The sequence below is a fragment of the Oncorhynchus nerka genome, linkage group LG27 (genome assembly GCF_034236695.1).
Source record: "Oncorhynchus nerka isolate Pitt River linkage group LG27, Oner_Uvic_2.0, whole genome shotgun sequence".
In the NCBI taxonomy this organism is placed as follows: Eukaryota; Metazoa; Chordata; class Actinopteri; order Salmoniformes; family Salmonidae; genus Oncorhynchus; species Oncorhynchus nerka.
Window position 1 is genome coordinate 32,797,293 of NC_088422.1, and position 26,850 is coordinate 32,824,142.

A 26,850-nucleotide genomic window follows, 5' to 3' on the forward strand; every position below is an offset into this window, starting at 1 on the left:
CTGGGCCCACTCCCAAGCCCTTTTACTGTTACGCTTCCAGTGACAAGGCTTATGTCATCAATGTACCTCAGATGGGCTCTTCATTCTTTGCTTGTGTTTTTTCCATGTATTCAGATACAGCCTTTTGCTAACAGGGTTTGAGAGAGGTGCTCCAAGCAGCCTAAATCCCAATGACTCCTCTCTGAACAGAACAGAAAAGAACAGAACAAACCATGTGGATCCACTGAACTGCCTGTGCAGGCCAGTAAAACGTTGAACTGTTTACAACAGGCTTGTATTTATTCATGTGTATAGTATATGAGGAGGTTGGTGGTTTTGGTGATGACAAAGAGAGAGCACAGGGTGACTCAGAGTCTCTGTTGGAGTTGGAGGATAGCAGCTTATTAAATCCTCTGCAGCGGTCAGTTGCACTAGTGAAATGGATCCCAGTTTTGTTTGAAAGGAGGCCCCTGCGTCTGGCCTCAAAGGGCCAGGTCATTGCAGCTTCCTGATATATCACACACATCATGGAGCAGGGAAGTCACAATTTACTCAAAGCCCTGGCCTGGATACTAAGCTGCTTATACGTCCACTTTGGCTTTGGAAAATATGCTTCAAAAGGGGCAGCCAAAGACAAGGGCCTTATTGTTGGAAGCTTACTATTATGATAAAGAAGTATCTTTCTGATCAGCGCGACTGGCAAGACATGTATCAGGTAGTTAGAGTATCTGAAACAGTCCTGTCAGTCAAGGCGACTCCTTCACAAATACACTGAGATGGACAGACAAGGAGACAGTCTGCCAAGAAAATACAGGTGGATATAAAGATATTCCGTAGTCACTCCCCACATACTGCTAGAGTCACACTGACACATTTACTGACTGACAGAAGGAGGAAGATTAGCGATAGTTAGAAAGGCAGAGAGGAGAACACAGACATACAGTACGAGAGACACGTTACCTCGTAGTGGGGACTTCATGGCAGCCTCCACCATGCCCACCAGTAGCTGCAGGCTCTTGGGGTCTTGGGCCAGCCCCGAGGCAAAGGCGGCCAGCGCGTCGGCATGGCGACCAAGGTACTGAAGGGCAACACCCTGTCGGAAGTATGCCTGTAGAGAGACAGAGAGAGAGCGAGAGCGAGAGAGACGTCAGTACTGTAGTCTAGCCCTACATCATGGGGTTACACACAAACACATTACCAGACACTCATTTAACGCCATTTGCATTTTTTCAACATAAGCTGTTTTTAGAGTACATGACTCTACTCTCCTTTGTATTCCCATAATAGAGGGATCGTTGTGTGTTCCTATACTTGTTAATTGGATAATACGTTTTACATAAATGCACATGATACACACTCATCGGTTGCATTTCTCAAGAGCGTGACATTATTTTCTAGTCACACAAATTGTTTATTTGTTGTTTGCAGTGGGAATCGTTAGCACACAAGTGTGGAGTATAGGGATTTCTCTTAGATTCTGTTGAAAGAACTTAGAGAGTTAGAGAGAGCTAGTCTACACAACAGAGATGCTCTGTAGCATCATAAAAGGACACATAAATACTCCAGACACTATTTTTCACAGCGTTGCTATAATGACATAAACCCCCACCCTGAATCTGCCATGGACTGTTTCTATACATCTGGGCTTTTCAATAGTTTGGAGCCTTGAAGTAGAAAAAACTGTTTGACTTCCTCCAGTCTGTTCCCACTGCTCACAGCCTGTCACATGGTGGTTGAAGTGGGATTTATTTAACACCAGTGAGAGGCACAGATCATGTGACCAAAGCAGTCCATTACCCAAAACCCCAATATTTTGATGACAGCAGCATCTCCCTTGTCTATGTGTAGCCTGTAGAGCAGTGGTGGAAAAAGTACTCAATTGTCATACTTGAGTAAAAGTAAAGATACCTTAACAGAAAATGACTCAAGTAAAAGTGAAGGTCACCCAGTAAAATACTACTTGAGTAAAAGTCTAAAAGTATTTGGTTTTAAATATACTTCGGTATCAAAAGTAAATGGAATTGCACAAATGCACTTAAGTATCAAAATAAAAAGTAAAAGTATAAACCATTTCAAATTCCTTGTATTAAGCCAACCAGACGGCACAATTGTCTTGTTGTCTTTTATTGACGGATAGCCAGGGGCACAGACATAATTTACAAACAAAGCATTTGTGTTTAGTGAGTCCACCAGATCAGAGGCAGTAGGGATGAACAGGGATGTTTCCTGGCCTGTCTGTCTGTCTGTCTGTCTGTCTGATCTGAGACAAATATCAGTACAGAACAGAACCCAGCCCTTCTCAGCTCTAGCCCTGGATCAGCAGCTACCCAGCCTCAGGGAAATATGGAACCAGCCCAGTTTACAACCTACTCCAGCCAAACCACTAAATCCTCGCCAGATTTGGGATGATATAAACAATGCAAAAAGTTACACTACAGTGTTCCCCTCTAAACAGCCCAAACTAGGCCATAATACAGATCTCAGTAATACAACACAACACAATACAATCCAACCATCTTCCAACATAATCCACTTCCAGGATACCAGCTTCCTCTCCCTCCAGAGCTGTCTAATAGTCTGACTAGGACAGGGAGACCAGGCTAACCTGCAGTCTGACAGGGAGTCCAGGCTAACCACAGAGATCCTATCATTCTTTGAGGCTAGGAGACTCTGACTGCAGTAGCAGAAGCTTCCAAAAGTGACACGGAGGGTAATTTGTTATTAGCATCTAAGAGGCCTTTTCATTAGTGTGGCCTACCTCTCGCCTAGCACCAGTAGGGGAGGGCAAAAGGGGAGGGGATTAGGGAAAATGAGACATGACACTGAATTTATGGAGAACAGTAATTAATTTCTCTTCCTTTTAAGCCCTCTGTTGATTACCAATCTCTCTCTGCTTCCCCCCCTCCCTGCATCACAACTCCACTGAAACGGATGAGGACAGAGATTTGATTCAAAGCATTAACCTTTGTTCTAACACTGTTATTAAAGGAGGGGAGCGAGGGCCAGTGCGCCCGCTCGATATTAATTACGTCTGGTGGCGACTGAGACTGAGTTTGGGCTGCTTGCTGTAGGAGCAGAGAGACAGCCTCAGAGACGTTCTGCCCCGGGGAACAACAGACATTTAAAAGCACTTCTCTCTTTGATTAGATTTACTATATGACTGCTCTACTACACACCTCTCACTGCTTGGCTCTCAGAGGGGAATGAGAGAGGAGCGAGAGCGAGGGAGAGGCGAGAAAGAAATGTGAAAAAAGCCTTTGCTTCAAACTAAAACTGACATCTCCTTTATTTATCCTCCCTCCTGCCCTACATGCAAGCATTTAAGCTTATACCCTTTGGAGAGGGCATTAAAATATTGCAAACACAAGCACGTGCATAAATGCATAAATCAAAGAGCGACGGTGGAAGATGACAGAATCGATGCACCGCACAGCCTTAAAAGAATTCTCTCTCTGCCATTAATCTCAGCAGTCAAAACACACCATGTAGGCCACACATGCACACGTACACGCACATGCTCAAGTTTACCTTGATATACCCTAAAAATATTTCCATGGCCCATTCACATCTATGTGTGTGTGGTGTGTATGTGTGTGTGGTGTGTATGTGTGTGTGGTGTGTATGTGTGTAGTGTGTGGCATGTATTGTGTAGTGTGTGGATGTGTGTGGTGTGCATGTGTGTAGTGTGTGTGGTGTGTATGGTGTGTAGTGTGTGGGTGTGTGTGGTGTGTATGTGTATACTGTGTGTGGTGTGTATGTGTGTGGTGTGTATGTGTGTAGTGTGTGGGTGTGTGTGGTGTGTATGTGTATAGTGTGTGTGGTGTGTATGTGTGTGGTGTGTGGGTGTGTATGTGGGTAGTGTGTGGGTGTGTGTGGTGTGTATGTGTGTGGTGTGTATGTGGGTAGTGTGTGGGTGTGTGGTGTGTATGTGTGTGGTGTGTATGTGTATAGTGTGTGGGTGTGTGTGGTGTGTATGTGGGTAGTGTGTGGGTGTGTGTGGTGTGTATGTGTGTGGTGTGTATGTGGCTAGTGTGTGGGTGTGTGTGGTGGGTATGTGGGTAGTGTGTGTGGGTGTGTGTGGTGTGTATGTGTATGTGTGTGGTGTGTATGTGGGTAGTGTGTTTGTAAGTCGCTCTGGATAAGAGCGTCTGCTAAATGACTTAAATGTAATGTAAATGTGTGTGGGTGTGTGTGGTGTGTATGTGTGTGGTGTATGTAGGCAGTGTGTGGGTGTTGTGGTGTGTATGTGTGTGGTGTGTATGTGGGTAGTGTGTGGGTGTGTGTGTGGTGTGTATGTGTGTGGTGTGTATGTGGGTAGTGTGTGGGTGTGTGTGGTTTGTATGTGGGTAGTGTGTGGGTGTGTGTGGTGTGTACGTGTGTGGTGTGTATGTGGGTAGTGTGTGGGTGTGTGTGGTGTGTATGTGTGTGGTGTGTATGTGGGTAGTGTGTGGGTGTGTGTGGTGTGTATGTGTGGGTAGTGTGTGTGGGTGTATGTGGTGTGTATGTGTGTGGTGTGTATGTGGGTAGTGTGTGGTGTGTATGTGGGTAGTGTGTGGGTGTGTGTGTGGTGTATGTGGGTAGTGTGTGTGTGTGTGTGGTGTGTATGTGGGTAGTGTGTGGGTGTGTATGTGTGTGGTGTGTATGTGTGTGGTGTGTATGTGGGTAGTGTGTGGGTGTGTGTCATGTGTATGTGTGTGGTGTGTATGTGGGTAGTGTGTGGGTGTGTGTGGTGTGTATGTGGGTAGTGTGTGGGTGTGTGTGGTGTGTATGTGGGTAGTGTGTGGGTGTGTGTGGTGTGTATGTGGGTAGTGTGTGGGTGTGTGTGTGGTGTGTATGTGTGTGGTGTGTATGTGGGTAGTGTGTGGGTGTGTGTGTGTGTGTATGTGGGTAGTGTGTGGGTGTGTGTGTGGTGTATGTGGGTAGTGTGTGGGTGTGTGTGGTGTGTATGTGGGTAGTGTGTGTATGTGGTGTGGTGTGTATGTGGTGTATGTGGGTGTGTGTGTGTGTGTGTGTGTGTGTGTATGTGTGTGGTGTGTATGTGTGTGGTGTGTATGTGGGTAGTGTGTGGGTGTGTGTGTGGTGTGTATGTGTGTGTGTGTGTATGTGGGTAGTGTGTGGGTGTGTGTGGTGTGTATGTGTGGGTAGTGTGTGGGTGTATGTGGTGTGTATGTGTGTGGTGTGTATGTGGGTAGTGTGTGGGTGTGTGTGGTGTGTATGTGGGTAGTGTGGGTAGTGTGTGGGTGTGTGTGTGGTGTATGTGGGTAGTGTGTGTGTGTGTGTGGTGTGTGTGGGTGTGTGTGGTGTGTATGTGGGTAGTGTGTGTGTGTGTGTGTGGTGTGTATGTGGGTAGTGTGTGGGTGTGTGTGTGTGTGCATGTGGGTAGTGTGTGTATGTGTGTGTGGTGTGTATGTGGGTAGTGTGTGGGTGTGTGTGGTGTGTATGTGTGTGGTGTGTATGTGGGTAGTGTGTGGGTGTGTGTGTGTGTGTATGTGTGGGTATGTGTGTGGGTGTATGTGGTGTGTATGTGTGTGGTGTGTATGTGGGTAGTGTGTGGGTGTGTGTGGTGTGTATGTGGGTAGTGTGTGTGGGTGGTGTGTGTGTGTGGTGTATGTGGGTAGTGTGTGTGTGTGTGTGGTGTGTATGTGGGTAGTGTGTGTGTGTGTGTGTGTGGTGTGTATGTGGGTAGTGTATGGGTGTGTGTGGTGTGTATGTGTGTGGTGTGTATGTGGGGTAGTGTGTGGGTGTGTGGTGTGTGCATGTGGGTAGTGTGTGTATGTGTGTGTGTGGTGTGTATGTGGGTAGTGTGTGGGTGTGTGTGGTGTGTATGTGTGTGGTGTGTATGTGGGTAGTGTGTGGGTGTGTGTGGTGTGTATGTGGGTAGTGTGTGGGTGTGTGTGGTGTGTATGTGGGTAGTGTGTGTATGGTGTGTGTGTGGGTGTGTGTGTGGGTAGTGTGTGTGTGTGTGTGTATGTGTGGGTGTGTATGTATGTGGTGTGTATGTGGGTAGTGTGTGGGTGTGTGTGTGTGTGTATGTGTGTGGTGTGTATGTATGTGGGTAGTGTGTGGGTGTGTGTGTGATGTGTGTGTGGTGTGTATGTGTGTGGTGTGTATGTGGGTAGTGTGTGGGTGTGTGTGGTGTGTAGTGTGTGGGTGTGTGTGGTGTGTATGTGTGTGGTGTGTATGTGGGTAGTGTGTGGGTGTGTGTGGTGTGTATGTGTGTGGTGTGTATGTGGGTAGTGTGTGGGTCTGTGTGGTGTGTATGTGGGTAGTGTGTGGGTGTGTGTGGTGTGTATGTGTATAGTGTGTGGGTAGTGTGTGTGTGGGTGTGTGTGGTGTGTATGTGGGTAGTGTGTGTATGTGTGTGGTGTGTATGTGGGTAGTGTGTGGGTGTGTGTGGTGTGTATGTGTGTGGTGTGTATGTGTGTGGTGTGTATGTGGGTAGTGTGTGGGTGTGTGTGGTGTGTATGTGTGTGGTGTGTATGTGGGTAGTGTGTGTATGTGTGTGGTGTGTATGTAGGTAGTGTGTGGGTGTGTGTGGTGTGTATGTGGGTAGTGTGTGGGTGTGTGTGGTGTGTATGTGTGTGGTGTGTATGTGGGTAGTGTGTGGGTGTGTGTGGTGTGTATGTGTGTGGTGTGTATGTATGTGGGTAGTGTGTGTGGTGTGTGTGGTGTGTATGTGTGTGGTGTGTATGTGGGTAGTGTGTGGGTGTGTAGGGTGTGTATGTGTGTGGTGTGTATGTGGGTAGTGTGTGGGTGTGTGTGGTGTGTGTGGTGTGTGTGTGGTGTGTATGTGTGTGGTGTGTATGTGGGTAGTGTGTGGGTGTGTGTGGTGTGTATGTGTGTGGTGTGTATGTGGGTAGTGTGTGGGTCTGTGTGGTGTGTATGTGGGTAGTGTGTGGGTGTGTGTGGTGTGTATGTGTATAGTGTGTGGGTGTGTGTGTGTATGTGTGTGGTGTGTATGTGGGTAGTGTGTGGGTGTGTGTGGTGTGTATGTGTGTGGTGTGTATGTGGGTAGTGTGTGGGTGTGTGTGGTGTGTATGTGTGTGGTGTGTATGTGGGTGGTGTGTGGGTGTGTGTGGTGTGTGTGGTGTGTGTGTGGTGTGTATGTGGGTAGTGTGTGGGTGTGTGTGGTGTGTATGTGGGTAGTGTGTGGGTGTGTGTGGTGTGTATGTGTGTGGTGTGTATGTGGGTAGTGTGTGGGTGTGTGTGGTGTGTATGTGTGTGGTGTGTATGTATGTGGGTAGTGTGTGGGTGTGTGTGGTGTGTATGTGTGTGGTGTGTATGTGGGTAGTGTGTGGGTGTGTGTGGTGTGTATGTGGGTAGTGTGTGGGTGTGTGTGGTGTGTATGTGGGTAGTGTGTGGGTGTGTGTGTGGGTGTGTGTGTGGGTAGTGTGTGGGTGTGTGTACTGTGTATGTATGTGGTGTGTATGTGGGTAGTGTGTGGGTGTGTGTGGTGTGTATGTGTGTGTGGTGTATGTATGTGGGTAGTGTGTGGGTGTGTGTGGTGTGTATGTGTGTGGTGTGTATGTGGGTAGTGTGTGTGGGTGTGTGTGGTGTGTATGTGTGTGGTGTGTATGTGTGTGGTGTGTATGTGGGTAGTGTGTGGGTGTGTGTGGTGTGTATGTGTGTGGTGTGTATGTGGGTAGTGTGTGTGGTCTGTGTGGTGTGTATGTGGGTAGTGTGTGGGTGTGTGTGGTGTGTATGTGTGTGTGTGTGTGTATGTGTGTGGTGTGTATGTGGGTAGTGTGGTGTGTATGTGTGTGTGGTGTGTATGTGGGTAGTGTGTGTATGTGTGTGGTGTGTATGTGTGTGGTGTGTATGTGGGTAGTGTGTGGGTGTGTGTGGTGTGTATGTGTGTGGTGTGTATGTGTGTGGTGTGTATGTGGGTAGTGTGTGGGTGTGTGTGGTGTGTATGTGTGTGGTGTGTATGTGGGTAGTGTGTGTATGTGTGTGGTGTGTATGTAGGTAGTGTGTGGTGTGTGTGGTGTGTATGTGGTAGTGTGTAGTGTGTGTGGTGTGTGTGGTGTGTATGTGTGTGGTGTGTATGTGGGTAGTGTGTGGGTGTGTGTGGTGTGTATGTGTGTGGTGTGTATGTGTATGTGGGTAGTGTGTGGGTGTGTGTGGTGTGTATGTGTGTGGTGTGTATGTGGGTAGTGTGTGGGTGTGTATGTGTGTGGTGTGTATGTGGGTAGTGTGTGGGTGTGTGTGGTGTGTATGTGTGTGGTGTGTATGTGTGTGGTGTGTATGTGGGTAGTGTGTGGGTGTGTGTGGTGTGTATGTGTGTGGTGTGTATGTGGGTAGTGTGTGGGTCTGTGTGGTGTGTATGTGGGTAGTGTGTGGGTGTGTGTGGTGTGTATGTGTATAGTGTGTGGGTGTGTGTGTGTGTATGTGTGTGGTGTGTATGTGGTGTAGTGTGGGTGTGTGTGGTGTGTATGTGTGTGGTGTGTATGTGGGTAGTGTGTGGGTGTGTGTGGTGTGTATGTGTGTGGTGTGTATGTGGGTAGTGTGTGGGTGTGTGTGGTGTGTATGTGTGTGGTGTGTATGTGGGTAGTGTGTGGGTGTGTGTGGTGTGTATGTGTGTGTGTGTGTGTAGTGTGTGGGTGTGTGTGGTGTGTATGTGGGTGGTGTGTGTGGGTGTGTGTGGTGTGTATGTGTGTGGTGTGTATGTGGGTAGTGTGTGGGTGTGTATGTGTGTGTGTGTGTATGTGGGTAGTGTGTGGGTGTGTGTGGTGTGTATGTGTGTGGTGTGTATGTGTGTGGTGTGTATGTGGGTAGTGTGTGGGTGTGTGTGGTGTGTATGTGTGTGGTGTGTATGTGGGTAGTGTGTGGGTCTGTGTGGTGTGTATGTGGGTAGTGTGTGGGTGTGTGTGGTGTGTATGTGTATAGTGTGTGGGTAGTGTGTGTATGTGTGTGGTGTGTATGTGGGTAGTGTGTGGGTGTGTGTGGTGTGTATGTGTGTGGTGTGTATGTGGGTAGTGTGTGGGTGTGTGTGGTGTGTACGTGTGTGGTGTGTATGTGGGTAGTGTGTGGGTGTGTGTGGTGTGTATGTGTGTGGTGTGTATGTGGGTAGTGTGTGGGTGTGTGTGGTGTGTATGTGTATAGGGTCCCCATTAGCTGTAACGCCGTAACATTAGCTAATCTTCCTGGGGTCCACCAATTAATAAGATATTACAAACAATTACAAATGAAGACGTTACAAACAGTTAACAAGTAGACAATTAAAATACCTGAAAGGAAACCCATTTAACATTCAGTTGATGTTTTCTATTTGCTGTCCAGTCATATGGTCTGTCACATTAGATGTATATTTTTTTCCTGAAAGTGGATTTACTTTTTGCCTGAGAAATATGGATAAAGAGTTCCATTCAGCTATGGCTCTATATAAAACTGTAGATATAAGGTGATTTGTCCTTAGCTTGGGTTGTCTTAGATGCCCTGAATTTACCTGTCTAGTTTGGTGGTTATGCCTGTTGCTAATATGTACTAACTGGCCTGAAGAATACTGTGCTTAAAAAAATATATATAACATTATTAAAGAAAATTTGACTGGATAGCAATTTGCTTTCAACGTGAAGCCATGAGAGATTCTGATGTATTTGGATAATATTCATAGGGATAGAGCAATGAAGAGCTAATCTGGCAGCCCTGTTTAGAGCAATGAAGAGCTAATCTGGCAGCCCTGTTTAGAGCAATGAAGAGCTAATCTGGCAGCCCTGTTTAGAGCAATGAAGAGCTAATCTGGCAGCCCTGTTTAGAGCAATGAAGAGCTAATCTGGCAGCCCTGTTTAGAGCAATGAAGAGCTAATCCGGCAGCCCTGTTTAGAGCAATGAAGAGCTAATCTGGCAGCCATGTTTAGAGCAATGAAGAGCTAATCTGGCAGCCCTGTTTAGAGCAATGAAGAGCTAATCTGGCAGTCCTGTTTAGAGCAATGAAGGGCTAATCTGGCAGCCCTGTTTAGAGCAATGAAGAGCTAATCTGGCAGCCCTGTTTAGAGCAATGAAGAGCTAATCTGGCAGCCCTGTTTAGAGCAATGAAGAGCTAATCTGGCAGCCCTGTTTAGAGCAATGAAGCGCTAATCTGGCAGCCCTGTTTAGAGCAATGAAGAGCTAATCTGGCAGCCCTGATTAGAGCAATGAAGAGCTAATCTGGCAGCCCTGTTTAGAGCAATGAAGAGCTAATCTGGCAGTCCTGTTTAGAGCAATGAAGAGCTAATCTGGCAGTCCTGTTTAGAGCAATGAAGAGCTAATCTGGCAGTCCTGTTTAGAGCAATGAAGAGCTAATCTGGCAGTCCTGTTTAGAGCAATGAAGAGCTAATCTGGCAGCCCTGTTTAGAGCAATGAAGAGCTAATCTGGCAGCCCTGTTTAGAGCAATGAAGAGCTAATCTGGCAGTCCTGTTTAGAGCAATGAAGGGCTAATCTGGCAGTCCTGTTTAGAGCAATGAAGAGCTAATCTGGCAGCCCTGTTTAGAGCAACGAAGAGCTCATCTGGCAGTCCTGTTTAGTGCAATGAAGAGCTAATCTGGCAGCCCTGTTTAGAGCAATGAAGAGCTAATCTGGCAGTCATGTTTAGAGCAATGAAGAGCTAATCTGGCAGCCCTGTTTAGAGCAATGAAGCGCTAATCTGGCAGCCCTGTTTAGAGCAATGAAGAGCTAATCTGGCAGCCCTGATTAGAGCAATGAAGAGCTAATCTGGCAGCCCTGTTTAGAGCAATGAAGAGCTAATCTGGCAGCCCTGTTTAGAGCAATGAAGAGCTAATCTGGCAGTCCTGTTTAGAGCAATGAAGGGCTAATCTGGCAGTCCTGTTTAGAGCAATGAAGAGCTAATCTGGCAGCCCTGTTTAGAGCAACGAAGAGCTAATCTGGCAGTCCTGTTTAGAGCAATGAAGAGCTAATCTGGCAGCCCTGTTTAGAGCAATGAAGAGCTAATCTGGCAGTCATGTTTAGAGCAATGAAGAGCTAATCTGGCAGCCCTGTTTAGAGCAATGAAGAGCTAATCTGGCAGCCCTGTTTAGAGCAATGAAGGGCTAATCTGGCAGCCCTGTTTAGAGCAATGAAGAGCTAATCTGGCAGTCCTGTTTAGGGCAATGAAGAGCTACTTTGGCAGTCCTGTTTAGAGCTTTTTTATATCTTTCTTTGCTGCAGATGACCATATAACTGGGCAGTACTCTAAGTGTGATAGGACCAGGGATTGACCATACAACTGGACAGTACTCTAAGTGTGATAGGACCAGGGATTGATCGTATAAATGGGCAGTACTCTAAGTGTGATAGGACCAGGGATTGACCATATAAGTGGGCAGTACTCTAAGTGTGATAGGACCAGGGATTGACCATATAACTGGGCAGTACTCTAAGTGTGATGGGACCAGGGATTGACCATATAAGTGTGATAGGACCAGGGATTGACCATATAAATGGGCAGTACTCTGATGGGAAGGGATTGTGATGTGATAGGACCAGGGATTGACCATATAACTGGGCAGTACTCTAAGTGTGATGGGACCAGGGATTGACCATATAAATGGGCAGTACTCTAAGTGTGATAGGACCAGGGATTGACCATATAAATGGGCAGTACTCTAAGTGTGATGGGACCAGGGATTGACCATATAACTGGGCAGTACTCTAAGTGTGATAGGACCAGGGATTGACCATATAACTGGGCAGTACTCTAAGTGTGATGGGACCAGGGATTGACCATATAAGTGGACAGTACTCTAAGTGTGATAGGACCAGGGATTGACCATATAAATGGGCAGTACTCTAAGTGTGATGGGACCAGGGATTGACCATATAAATGGGCAGTACTCTAAGTGTGATAGGACCAGGGATTGACCATATAACTGGGCAGTACTCTAAGTGTGATGGGACCAGGGATTGACCATATAAATGGGCAGTACTCTAAGTGTGATAGGACCAGGGATTGACCATATAAATGGGCAGTACTCTAAGTGTGATGGGACCAGGGATTGACCATATAACTGGGCAGTACTCTAAGTGTGATAGGACCAGGGATTGACCATATAACTGGGCAGTACTCTAAGTGTGATGGGACCAGGGATTGACCATATAAGTGGACAGTACTCTAAGTGTGATAGGACCAGGGATTGACCATATAACTGGACAGTACTCTAAGTGTGATAGGACCAGGGATTGACCATATAACTGGGCAGTACTCTAAGTGTGATGGGACCAGGGATTGACCATATAAGTGGACAGTACTCTAAGTGTGATAGGACCAGGGATTGACCATATAACTGGGCAGTACTCTAAGTGTGATGGGACCAGGGATTGACCATATAAATGGGCAGTACTCTAAGTGTGATAGGACCAGGGATTGACCATATAACTGGGCAGTACTCTAAGTGTGATGGGACCAGGGATTGACCATATAAATGGGCAGTACTCTAAGTGTGATAGGACCAGGGATTGACCATATAACTGGGCAGTACTCTAAGTGTGATAGGACCAGGGATTGACCATATAACTGGGCAGTACTCTAAGTGTGATGGGACCAGGGATTGACCATATAACTGGACAGTACTCTAAGTGTGATAGGACCAGGGATTGACCATATAACTGGGCAGTACTCTAAGTGTGATGGGACCAGGGATTGACCATATAACTGGACAGTACTCTAAGTGTGATAGGACCAGGGATTGACCATATAACTGGGCAGTACTCTAAGTGTGATGGGACCAGGGATTGACCATATAACTGGGCAGTACTCTAAGTGTGATAGGACCAGGGATTGACCATATAAGTGGGCAGTACTCTAAGTGTGATAGGACCAGGGATTGACCATATAAGTGGACAGTACTCTAAGTGTGATGGGACCAGTGATTGACCATATAAGTGGACAGTACTCTAAGTGTGATAGGACCAGGGATTGACCATATAACTGGACAGTACTCTGTGTTCTAGGACCAGGGATTGAAACACCTGATTCAGAGCGCTAGATGTTACATACTCTGACAATTCCCTTACCCATCTTAATAACAATATTATCTGTGTTCTGACCATCATAAAGTAGTTTAGTTTTGTTCACTTGCTCTACATGCGTTCTAGACATTGACAAATTCAATTGGGGATCATCAGCAATTATATATCTTCAACCAAATACAATGCATTTAGTTTTAGAAATGTTCAACACCAATTTGTTCATATCAACCCACTCAGACACCATTCTTAGTGTGTGGGTGTGTATGTGTGTCTTGTGTGTATGTGTGTAGTGTGTGAGGGCGGGAAGCTGCACATTGGTGCTACACAGGTCGGTGATGCCAGTGGAATAAGGAGAACAACTGGGCACAGACGTCAACTCAACATCTATTCCACGTTGGGAATGACGTGAGAACAACGTTGATTCAACCAGTGTGTGCCCAGTGGGGAGAGATCAATTACCATTACTTGACGTTTCTATTCACACTTAACGGGATCTAACCTGAAAACACATCAGCAGCCACTTAGAGCTGCCGCTCAAGCGATTAGCACAGCCTCCAGCTCTCAGAGAGGAGAGAATTGAAGAGGAGAAGGAAGCATCAGAGAGGCTCCACAGATTAACTCTGCCTTTCAAACATATTACACAGTCACAAAGGAAAGGCAGAGCAGCGTGTTTAATCACCTTACTGCCTCGCCTGGCTTTCTCCACATAGAGAGAGAGGCCAAATGGAGGAGAAATGCCACTGTTCCCAAAGACACTTTAACTACAATACAGCGTCTAACCTGACTAACGCTGGGCATCTTGTAAGACATGACAACCAATGTTTCTCAACCTCTGTTTAGTCTGAAAATAAAAGCAGCTAAATTATTGAACCTTCCTTCATGCCTCCTCTGTTTTCAGCTACAATGTGCTGATGCCATAGAATAAGTGTGGATCGACTAGGAAGGCTTGTTGTTCTTACCCTAGGGTGGTTTCTGTGTGTGTGTGTGTGTGTGTGTGTGTGTGTGCGTGGGTGCTTGTGTGCGCATGCGTGGGTGCGTGTGTGTGTGTGTGTCTGTGCGCATGCGTGGGTGCATGTGTGTGTGTCTGTGCGCATGCGTGGGTGCATGTGCGCGTGTGTGTGCGTGTGTGTGTGTATCTGTATGTCTGTGCTTGTGTGTTGTGTGCGTGTGTGTGTGTGTGTGTGGGTGGGTGTGTGGGTGTGTGTCTGTGCGCATGCGTGGTTGCGTGTGTGTGTGCGTGTGTCTGTGCGCATGCGTGGGTGCGTGTGTGTGTGTGTGTCTGTGCGCATGCGTGGGTGCATGTGTGTGTGTGTGCGTGTGTCTGTGCGCATGCGTGGGTGCATGTGCGCGTGTGTGTGCGTGCGTGCATGTGTGTGTGTGTATCTGTATGTCTGTGCTTGTGTGTGTGTGGGTGTGTATCTGTATGTCTGTGCTTGTGTGTGTGTGGGTGTGTGTGTGTGTGTGTGTGTGTGTGTGTGTGTGTGTGTGTGTGTGTGTGTGGGTGAGGGTGTGAGACGCAGTGAGAGAAAAAAGGAAGAGACAGAATGAGAAGAGAGCTGAGCCGTGACAAAAGCTTTTCTTTAACATTTTAATATTTCATGACTGCTTGTTTGAAGAACTTTTAAATATTCATATTTTTATGCTTAAGAGGAAGAGAGGTGCAAAGATGATGCAAAGAAAAGATATATACATACTGGTAGATTGTGTTACAGTCAGACACGCACGCACACGCACGCACACTCGCACGCACGCGCACGCACGCACGCTCGCACGCACGCACGCACGCACGCACGCACGCACGCACGCACGCACACACACACACACACACACACACACACACACACACACACACACACACACACACACACACACACACACACATCTTTCCATCAACAGGCTTACTCATAGTGGCACACAAGTTGCTGGTTTCATTTCACCTTCAAAAGTAGACAATGAACAGCTTCCTTCTTACCGGTTCAGCCCTATCTATACATGCCAACATGCGTTCTCACACCCAGACACACAGCACAGAAATACACCACACTCCATATCAAACTCATTCCTTATCTCAGTTCTCGCTCCCTCTCTCTCCCTCCCACCCTCTGTCTCTCACACACAGAGGCAGGGCTCTAGGAAGTAATAGTGTAGGGTTGTATTGCACTGCAGGGAGGTCAGTGTGGGAGAAGCTAGCCAGATAAATACAGGTGTGGTATTGGAATGCATCATGAGTCCAGCACTGTGCACAGATACATGGCATTATCAATAGTCCCCTTCATTAGACACTCTCATTCTAATTCTGGAGCCTCCAAAAGAAAACAAACTACCCACAAATGATATTTCAGCAGCTGCTCTTCTCCAGAGCAACTTACAGGATGGAGCAACTAGGGTGAAGTGACTTGCTCAAGGGTACATCAATAGATTTTTCAAATAGTCGGCTCTGGGATTTGAACAAGCAACCTTTCAGTTACTGACCCAACGCTCTTAACCGCTAGGCTACCTGCCATCAGCAGCAAATGTTTCAACAAACAATGAATGTGTCCAACAAAATGGGAGTTTTTAAACTCTCAGCTCCTGCTGCGTTCCAATGAGCAGAAGCCTTGTGAGGCTCATTTGGCAGAGATTGGTTATATCAGCCATAATAGAGATGCTTCAAATGAGGAAATCAATAAAAGGGCAACACAAGCTCCGTTTAGACAGACAGCGCCACTCCCCCCACTGTGTTGGTGCTGTGTGTGTGCTGTGTGTGTGTTGTGTATGGGCTGTGTGTGTGTGTTGTGTGTGTGCTGTGTGTGTGTTGTGTGTTTGCTGTGTGTGTGTGTTGTGTGTGTGGCCAGAGGGAGGCTAGTGCAGATGGTTTGTGATAGCCCACAGGGCAGTTGGTACCAGTGTGGTGTCTCTGAACACAACCCCTGCCAGCACTATAATGGAACCCAAATCAGACCATCAAACAGTGACAGCAGGCTTCATTACACACACACACACACACACACACACACACACACACACACACACACACACACACACACACACACCACACACACACACACAAACACACATACACACACACACAAACTAACTCCCATGACAATGCTAGCAGCAGACATCCCACACCCATTCCAATCAAACATTAAATTGGGCCCCACTCCTCCAGCCCCTCCACCTGAACAGCCCTGACACCAGCTGAGATGGTGCAACACAGATTAGCAATAATGGTTCAGGTCTGAACAAAGAGATTGCTGCCTTTCTTTCTGTATCTTGGCTCTTTAAACTGATAGTTGCCGTTGCCTGGTTTCCAATATGACCCAGAAATGTCTACCAGGGCTTCAGACAGGGCCGCTGCCATCCCCTTCAGATCTCTGCCACAGGATGCCCAAAATGTCAAATACTTCATTTAATATCCAGGGATAACAGTTGCCCATGACAAATGATCTGGTAGAACAGTGGAGAAGACAAATGGAATGATTGGTGCTTTGGGCTCCCCGCAGTCTGACAAGCTGACAGCTACAGGCACCACAGTACCTGCACTTAATTAAAAATATTGCTAAAGCTCAGAGGGTGTGTATGCACATGCGCACACACACTCACACACGGTTTGAGAACAGTCTGTCCTCCTCTCTCTCTGCCTCCCCTCCGGTTGAAGCCAGTCTTTCCCCCCAAGACAAGGGAGGTCAGATGTGAGCCATCAGTTGTCTGAGGGGGGAGAGATTACACTCCTGGGCCTGGCCCGGGACGGACAGGGACCTCCAGCCCAGAGGGTCACAGGGACACAGCCATGACACAGCTGCCCGTCCATTACCAGATCTCCAATCTAATAAGACACAACACAGGATCAGTACAGACGCTGACCTTAATTGATCAAATGTGTGTTCACTCAGTAAAGCAACACACCTAAGTAAATGCATTCAAGCTCAAAGATAGAGTGAGAAAGAGGAGACACAACCAAAGGAGTTAAGTCTAGGTGTACTACTAACGCTGTGTATGCATTAATACTTTGTCTCCAGTAATGAATGGAGAAGGGGACGAGACCTTGAGGTGTACTACGGGTCAAGGTGCATTACGGGTCAAGGCAGCAGTGATTTCATGTTCTGTACTGGCTGACTGGCTCCGTGAGCAACATCAATGATGCATGTTAAACAGTAACGCCAGGCGCCATACAATCTGCACGTAGGTTGACACAATAAAACATTTATGACGCATTGATGAATTCGTCCCTCAGGGAGCTGTAGACTTGTGATTGGTGTTTCATCCAAAGTCATTAATTAGCCCATTAGATGAGATGGGTTTAACGAGAGCAAATTAAACTGATCAGTCTTTTCAGTGATGGCTATTAAAGGGTAAATGTTTGAATTATTCAGGCTCCTTCGGCAGCGTGTCTCATAGCAGAAATGCTGCAGTAGCTTCCAGGTAGAAGCCAGGGTAGACTGGACACTAGACACACCAGGAAGAGAGAGAGCCATGGTAGTAGACTAGATGCTCTCAAATGGCAGTGGGCCATCGATTAGACTGAGGCTCCCATCAAACCGCTGCGAGGCGTAGGACTTGAGATCGTAAAAGGTCAGCGTCAGGTAGGTGGAATCAATGCTGAGCACTCTGTATTCAACATGTCTCCCATTATCTGGCCGGCTTCAACACTTTCTAAAAACAATTATCAAAAGACACAGAGCTTTTTCAATAGAGAAGGTCAACCATTGTGATGGAGGAAGTGTCACAGTGTGTGTGTTCAACATAACAGGGGAAGTGAAAAAGAAGGGAAAAACTGATATCGCTCCTTTATCACAAGCAGATGAGACAGCAAAACGGTGGTGAGCAGCGGGGTCCTGCATCGACATGTTGTCACTCTACGGTGGTTCATGGGTCCTGTGATGTGTCCTGTAGTGTATCCTATAGTGACTCCTATAGTGGATCCTATAGTGACTCCTATAGTGTATCCTATAGTGACTCCTATAGTGTATCCTATAGTGACTCCTATAGTGGATCCTATAGTGACTCCTATAGTGGATCCTATAGTGACTCCTATAGTGGATCCTATAGTGACTCCTATAGTGTATCCTATAGTGACTCCTATAGTGGATCCTATAGTGACTCCTATAGTGTATCCTATAGTGACTCCTATAGTGTATCCTATAGTGACTCCTATAGTGGATCCTATAGTGACTCCTATAGTGGATCCTATAGTGACTCTTATAGTGTATCCTATAGTGACTCCTATAGTGGATCCTATAGTGACTCCTATAGTGGATCCTATAGTGACTCCTATAGTGGATCCTATAGTGACTCCTATAGTGGATCCTATAGTGACTCCTATAGTGGATCCTATAGTGACTCCTATAGTGGATCCTATAGTGACTCCTATAGTGGATCCTATAGTGACTCCTATAGTGACTCCTATAGTGGATCCTATAGTGGATCCTATAGTGACTCCTATAGTGGATCCTATAGTGACTCCTATAGTGGATCCTATAGTGACTCCTATAGTGGATCCTATAGTGACTCCTATAGTGACTCCTATAGTGTATCCTATAGTGACTCCTATAGTGGATCCTATAGTGACTCCTATAGTGGATCCTATAGTGACTCCTATAGTGACTCCTATAGTGGATCCTATAGTGGATCCTATAGTGACTCCTATAGTGGATCCTATAGTGACTCTATAGTGGATCCTATAGTGACTCCTATAGTGGATCCTATAGTGACTCCTATAGTGGATCCTATAGTGGATCCTATAGTGACGCCTATAGTGGATCCTATAGTGACTCCTATAGTGGATCCTATAGTGGATCCTATAGTGACTCCTATAGTGGATCCTATAGTGACTCCTATAGTGACTCCTATAGTGGATCCTATAGTGGATCCTATAGTGACTCCTATAGTGGATCCTATAGTGACTCCTATAGTGGATCCTATAGTGACTCCTATAGTGGATCCTATAGTGACTCCTATAGTGACTCCTATAGTGGATCCTATAGTGGATCCTATAGTGACTCCTATAGTGGATCCTATAGTGACTCCTATAGTGGATCCTATAGTGACTCCTATAGTGACTCCTATAGTGGATCCTATAGTGGATCCTATAGTGACTCCTATAGTGGATCCTATAGTGACTCCTATAGTGGATCCTATAGTGACTCCTATAGTGACTCCTATAGTGACTCCTATAGTGGATCCTATAGTGACTCCTATAGTGACTCCTATAGTGTATCCTATAGTGACTCCTATAGTGGATCCTATAGTGACTCCTATAGTGTATCCTATAGTGACTCCTATAGTGGATCCTATAGTGACTCCTATAGTGGATCCTATAGTGACTCCTATAGTGGATCCTATAGTGACTCCTATAGTGGATCCTATAGTGGATCCTATAGTGACTCCTATAGTGGATCCTATAGTGACTCCTATAGTGGATCCTATAGTGACTCCTATAGTGGATCCTATAGTGACTCCTATAGTGGATCCTATAGTGGATCCTATGGTGTATCCTATAGTGGATCATATAGTGGATCCTATAGTGTATCCTATGGTGTATCCTATTGTGGATCCTATAGTGGATCCTATAGTGGATCCTATAGTGACTCCTATAGTGGATCCTATAGTGACTCCTATAGTGGATCCTATAGTGACTCCTATAGTGACTCCTATAGTGTATCCTATAGTGACTCCTATAGTGGATCATATAGTGACTCCTATAGTGTATCCTATAGTGACTCCTATAGTGGATCCTATAGTGACTCCTATAGTGACTCCTATAGTGGATCCTATAGTGACTCCTATAGTGGATCCTATAGTGGATCCTATAGTGACTCCTATAGTGGATCCTATAGTGACTCCTATAGTGGATCCTATAGTGACTCCTATAGTGGATCCTATAGTGGATCCTATGGTGTATCCTATAGTGGATCATATAGTGGATCCTATAGTGTATCCTATGGTGTATCCTATTGTGGATCCTATAGTGGATCCTATAGTGGATCCTATAGTGACTCCTATAGTGGATCCTATAGTGACTCCTATAGTGGATCCTATAGTGACTCCTATAGTGGATCCTATAGCGACTCCTATAGTGGATCCTATAGTGTATCCTATAGTGGATCCTATGGTGTATCCTATTGTGGATCCTATAGTGGATCCTATAGTGGATCCTATAGTGACTCCTATAGTGGATCCTATAGTGACTCCTATAGTGGATCCTATAGTGGATCCTATGGTGTATCCTATAGTGGATCCTATAGTGGATCCTATAGTGTATCCTATAGTGACTCCTATAGTGGATCCTATAGTGACTCCTATAGTGGATCCTATGGTGTATCCTATAGTGGATCCTATAGTGGATCCTATAGTGGATCCTATGGTGTATCCTATTGTGGATCCTATAGCGACTCCTATAGTGTATCCTATAGTGGATCCTATAGTGTGTCCTATAGTGTATCCTATGGTGTATCCTATAGTGTATCCTATAGTGGATCCTATAGTGGATCCTATAGTGGATCCTATAGTGTGTCCTATAGTGTATCCTATAGTGGATCCTATAGTGGATCCTATAGTGTGTAATAGAGGACAAGAATGTCCCATACTCCTGCCTGCCAGCAAGTCAACCACAATAACAGAGTTCTATTGTTACTAGAGGCACAGCAATAAGACAGATGGAAGATATTAGTAAAAACATATTTACTGGAAATAACCCATCAGTGTCGGAGTTTCAATGCTATAAAACCATGTGACACACGACCATAACATTTTCTCAAACTACTACCCAACATCATACCTGAAGAAGTGTAGTAGCGTGATGGCATACTGTATGCCAGCATCTCAAGAGTACACACTCTTAGAAAAAGGGTTCTTCGGCTGTCCACAAAGGAGAACACTTTTTGGTTCCAGGTAGAACCCTTTTTGGTTCTACACGGACCCCAAAAGGGTTCTACGTAGAACCAAAAATAGTTATTCAAAGGGTTCTCCTACGGGGACAGCCAAAGAACCATTTTCGGTTGTAGATAGCACCTTTTCTTTCTAAGAGTGTACTGCCATGAGGCTGAGAGACAGAGAGGGTCAGGGTGCTAAACAGGATTTTACGGTGCTCTAAAAACACACCCTTGGCTCTGCTCTCTCTTATGCCTCTGCTGCCTGAGCATTATACACATACCCACAGGGGCCTACTCTCAATTAAAGCATGCATTGCATTAATTACTTAAAGGAGCTTTAATCAATCAAGCCCAGATGGTGAACATGAAAAAGAGCATAGAAACACAGGCATCTGCAGAAGTGCTCTTCTGAACTGTTGAAAAAGGCCAAATCAGTGAGCTCTTGGAAAAATTGTGCAAAAACCACCAGTGCAGAACTGATGAGTGTAAATAAATGTGTATTTATTTAAATGTTATTTTACCTTTCTTTAATTAGGCAAGTCAGTTAAGAATTAATTCTTATTTACAATGACGGCCTACCCCGGCCAAACTCTAACGACACTGGGCCAATTGTTCCTATGGATTTGTTCCAATTGCCAATTGTTCCAATTGCCCTATGGAACTCCCAATCACGTCCGGTTGTGCACTGAGATGCAGTGCCTTTGACAGCTGTGCCCAATTGCAAATAAATACAATTAATTGTAAAAATGTATCGTGGTGCTGAAATTCTAGTTAATTTTTTTCATTGTAATGTTCATGTTGAATTTGTTGTCCTCAGGGAACCACTGCAAATGAGACCCTGGTCTCATGAGTCTTCCCTTGATTAAATCAAAGTTACAAAAAAACTAAATAATAATAATAAATGTAATGATAATGTGCAGATATAATGAGCCATTATCTCATGTGTGCTCCTCATGTATTGCTAAATCCTAGTGGTGGAGCTGAGAGTCTCTAGTCCCTAGTCTGGCCCTGGTGCTGCTCTCCTCTTTTCTCGCCTGGCCTCAGGCTCCACATCCTCCATCTTCATTAGGAGGGCCTTAATTGGCTTTGACAGTCAACTGAAGCATGGCTGAAAAATAGCCACCTCTTAGTAAACACTGAGTGAGAGACTCATGTTCTCAAGATGGGAAACCAGGCGTTTCCACTACCCATTAGGATGGGTATTAGTGACCCTCTCTTAACACCTGGAGAGAATGTAACACTTCTCCCATCCTATCAGCTTATAGATGCCGCTTCACAGGCTTAACTCACGGCTCCTCCCTAAGTCACATTATAGCAAACTGATACGGAACCAGTTGAACATCTACTGCAGTTGCACAATAGAATGGCTGTTCAGACTGGATTTCAGACTGCTGTTCAGACTGGATTTCAGACTGCTGTTCAGACTGGATTTCAGACTGCTGTTCAGACTGGATTTCAGACTGCTGTTCAGACTGGATTTCAGACTGCTGTTCAGACTGGATTTCAGACTGCTGTTCAGACTGGATTTCAGACTGCTGTTCAGACTGCATTAGTCAGACAATTCTAGTCTGACTTAATGACTAACTATAATGCAACTACATTTTCCGTGCATGTAATGTTGCTGAGTCTGGGATGATATTCATTTTTGGTCATCACGTTGGAATTGGACCTGCTCCAGAGCACTCAGGACCTCAGACTGGGACGAAGGTTCACCTTCCAACAGGACAACGACCCTCAGCACACAGCCAAGACAACGCAGGAGTAGCTTCGGGACAAGTTTCTGAATGTCCTTGAGTGGCCCAGCCAGAGCCCGGACTTGAACCCGATCAAACATCTCTGCAGAGGCCTGAAAGTAGCTGTGCAGCAACGCTCCTCATCCAACCTGACAACGTTTAAGAGGATCTGCAGAGAAGAATGTGAGAAGCTCCCCAAATACAGGTGTACCAAACTTGCAACGTCATACCCAAGAAGACTTGAGGCTGTAATCACTGCCGAAGATGTTTCAATGAAGTACAGAGTAAAGGGTCGGAATGCTTATGTAAATGTGATATATCCGTTTTTTATTTGTCATACATTTGCAAAAATGTCTGAAAAACATTTTTTGCTTCATCATTATGGGGTATTGTGTTGGGGGGGAAATTGATGAGGGGGGAAAAAACAATGTAATTCATTTTAGAATAAAGCTGTAACATAACAAAATGTGGAAAAAGTCAAGGGGTCTGAATACTTTCCAAAGGCACTGTAAAGTCCAACAAGCCATTCCCTCGCTCACACTGTTTAACACAGTGGGCAGAGTTCCTTGACTGGCCATAACTTGGGCTAGGCTCATTAGAGTGTTCTGAGATTGGCGCTGCCGGCCTTATGGTGAGTTTCTGCTCACACAAGGGAATCAGCAGCAGTGGTTGCCTGCCTGCCTGGCAGTGTGGCTTCTTCTCCAGAGCAGACTCACCCACAACACCTCATTTACAGCCAACCCTACTGGAGTGCTCTAATGAAAAGCATGGTGGAGCCCGGCTGCTTTTGATTCTGCTAGCAAGGAATCATACATGATTGAGTAAAAGGCAGGCCAAATCACACTTAAGACTTAAAGAGGCTGGATAGACTGGGGTGTCTGGGGAAAGGAGAGGGCAGAGCATGGGAGACACGAGGTTAGAGGTACATATGGAGGTTAAAAGAGGAGAGAAGAGGGTGATGGAAAGACAGAGTTACAAGGTGAGAGAGCTAACGGTCAAGAGGAAAAGAGAGAGGGGGCTCTAACTAGCGTCTGATTTCCCCTGTATAGCCTCACAGCTGTTGTATCAGAAGGCTATAGAGTATGACATGATTCTCCTTCACGTCACTCCCAGAGCAGAGCAGCAGTGTGCTCTAGCTGGATCTGTGATCCTGGTTGCGGTGGCTGCATGGTCGCTGTAGCATGGTTGTGCATGCGGAGATCTCCCCGGAGATTACCAGATAAATGCACTTTAATTCCCAACACATGCGGCTGGGTTTATATATAGACTGGCTAATTCCCCATCGGTCACGCTGCAATATGAACTCCATACCGCACCAATTGAATTGTGTGACGAGTCCCAAGCAGACTGGCTCCACTACTTATCATATATATTACATGTTCCAGCACATGACTGGCCCAGGACCGACCGGGGAAAATATCACAAGCAGGAAAATTAAGATTATGGGTGGACCAGTGTGAATGATATCAATGATAAACAGTGATAGCACTGATAACACACCTATACATCCTTACCTCATTAACACTAAAACCGCTGGGCCTCCAGGGACCCCCCTTTCAAGCTAATGAGCAGTCATTTTGACTGCAACATTCTAACAGTGGAATGAATACATTTCACACATGTTATTGCAAAAATAATCATTTGGTTGTGTTTATGAAGGTCTAAGGTCAGATTAGAATAGATGTTTTATTTTTATTTCAAAAAACGCAATAGCATTTTCATTAGTTTATGTTACTGTAGGCTTTATGTAAAAACAACAAAAAAACACTCAAATTCAATCAATTTTATTTGTGGAGTGCCTTTGATACAAATATGAAACAGAAAGTGTATGTGTTGGAAGTGTGCTTGATAAATAGTGAAAATTATCACAGATGTAATAGTGGTATTATAATGAATAATATGTTGATATGTCAGCAGTCATAAATAGTACATTATTTATTCAAGGAGAATTTGCCTGTTTCTTTGTCATCTAAATGGAGGTAACATATGTTCTCTTTGAAGTGATCCTATGACATGGTTTCTCCAAGGACAATAATACATGTCAGACCAGAATCCTACCAGTATATTATACAGTTTACAGTTGAAGACGGACATTTACATACACCTTAGCCAAATACATTTAAACTCAGTTTTTCACAATTCCTGACATTTAATCCCAGCAAAAATTCCCTGTTTTAGGTCAGTTAGGATCACCACTTTATTTTAAGAATGTGAAATGTCAGAATAATAGTAGAGAGAATGATTTTATTTCAGCTTTTATTTCTTTCAACACATTCCCAGTGGGTCAGAAGTTTAGCCTTTTGTGATGGCCACTCCAATACCTTGACTTTGTTGTGCTTAAGCCATTTTGCCACAACTTTGGAAGTATGCTTGGGGTCATTGTCCATTTGGAAGACCCATTTGTGATCAAGCTTTAACTTCCTGACTGATGTCTTGAGATGTTGCTTCAATATATCCACATTGTTTTCTTTCCTCATAATGCCATCTATTTTGTGAAACGCACCAGTCCCTCCTGCAGCAAAGCACCCCCACAACATGATGCTGCCACCCCCATGCTTCACGGTTGGGATGGTGTTCTTTGGCTTGCAAGCTTCCCCCCTTTTCATCCAAACATAACTATAGTCATTTTGGCCAAACCATTCTATTTTTGTTCATCAGACCAAAGGACTTTTCTCCAAAAAGTATCATCTCTGTCCCCATGTGCAGTTGCAAACCGTAGTCTGGCTTATTTATGGCGGTTTTGGAGCAGTGGCTTCTTCCTTGCTGAGCGACCTTTCAGGTTAGGTCGATATGTGACTAGTTTTACTGTACATATAGATACATTTGTACCAGTTTCCTCCAGCATCTTCACAAGGTCCTTGGCTGTTGTTCTGGGATTGACTTTTGCACTTTTCGCACAAAAGCACGTTCATCTCTAGGAGACAGAACGCGTTTCCTTCCTGAGCAGTATGACGGCTGCGTGGTGTTTATAAGTACTATTGTTTGTACAGATGAACGTGGTACCTTCAGCCATTTGGAAATTGCTCCCAAGGATGAACCAGACTTGTGGAGGTCTACATTTTCTTTTCTGAGGTCTTGGCTGATGTCTTTTGATTTGCCCATGATGTCAAGCAAAGAGGCACTGAGTTTGAACGTAGGCCTTGAAATACATCCACAGGTACACCTCCAATTGACTTAAATTATGTCAATTAGCCTATCAGAAGCTTCTAAAGCCATGACATTATTTTCTGGCATTTTCCAAGCTGTTTAAAGGCACAGTCATCTTAGTGTATGTAAACTTCTGACCCACTGGAATTGTGATATAATCTGTCTGTAAACCATTGTTGGAAAAATTACTTGTGTCATGCACAAAGTAGATGTCCTAACCGACTTGCCAAAACTATAGTTTGTTAACAAGAAATTTGCGGAGTGGTTGAAAAACAAGTTTTAATGACTCCAACCTAAGTGTATGTACACTTCAGACTTCAACAGTATCTACTGTATATTATATAGTACACGTCATTTTCATTCAGATTTAGTAGCGACGCTAACACAGCATGTGCATCCATTCGTCTTGGGCTTCTTGCCATTGTAAATTCCTCACGCTCTCACTGTGTACTCCAAGTAGACCAGAGTAGACTGAGAAGACTGCTTGGATTTGGTGGGCTGATATAAGGTACATAACATTTTGAGATTAGAAATTATAATGGATCAACACAATAGAATGGCCCACCCTGTTCTTCATTCACAATTAGGGATTACATAACGATGCATGTTCACTTCCCCTTGTTCATCAACTCACCCATCATACTTAACTTCATTTATTTCAACTGTTATGTATGAAATTAGTTTCGGTATAGTTCAGGTTCAGTTTTGAAGCAATTATCGTGGTGATTATCAACTCATTCCACATTCCACTGTTGGCAGAATGAGTGGAGCAGGAGCCACTGTCGGAAGAATGAGCGGAGCAGGAGCCACTGTCGGAAGAATGAGCGGAGCAGGCCCCACTGTCGGGAGAATGAGCGGAGCAGGCCCCACTGTCGGGAGAATGAGAGGAGCAGGCCCCACTGTCAGTAGAATGAGAGGAGCAGGAGCCACTGTCAGGAGAATGAGCGGAGCAGGCCCCACTGTCAGGAGAATGAGCGGAGCAGGCCCCACTGTCGGGAGAATGAGAGGAGCAGGCCCCACTGTCAGGAGAATGAGAGGAGCAGGAGCCACTGTCAGGAGAATGAGCGGAGCAGGCCCCACTGTCAGGAGAATGAGCGGAGCAGGCCCCACTGTCGGGAGAATGAGAGGAGCAGGCCCCACTGTCGGGAGAATGAGAGGAGCAGGCCCCACTGTCGGGAGAATGAGCGGAGCAGGA

The 26,850-nt window shown here is 45.4% G+C and overlaps 1 protein-coding gene across 2 annotated transcripts in view; it reads right to left on the reverse strand.

Annotated features, from left to right (window-relative positions):
- The window catches only part of LOC115111615 (tetratricopeptide repeat protein 28-like), a 226,208-nt gene that overhangs the window by 112,428 nt on the left and 86,930 nt on the right, over nt 1-26,850 (reverse strand). For both annotated transcript variants that reach the window (XM_065011559.1, XM_065011558.1), the window contains exon 2: nt 940-1,087. In XM_065011559.1, coding sequence (XP_064867631.1) covers nt 940-1,087 — 148 coding nt within the window. The remainder of the gene's footprint in view (nt 1-939; nt 1,088-26,850) is intronic.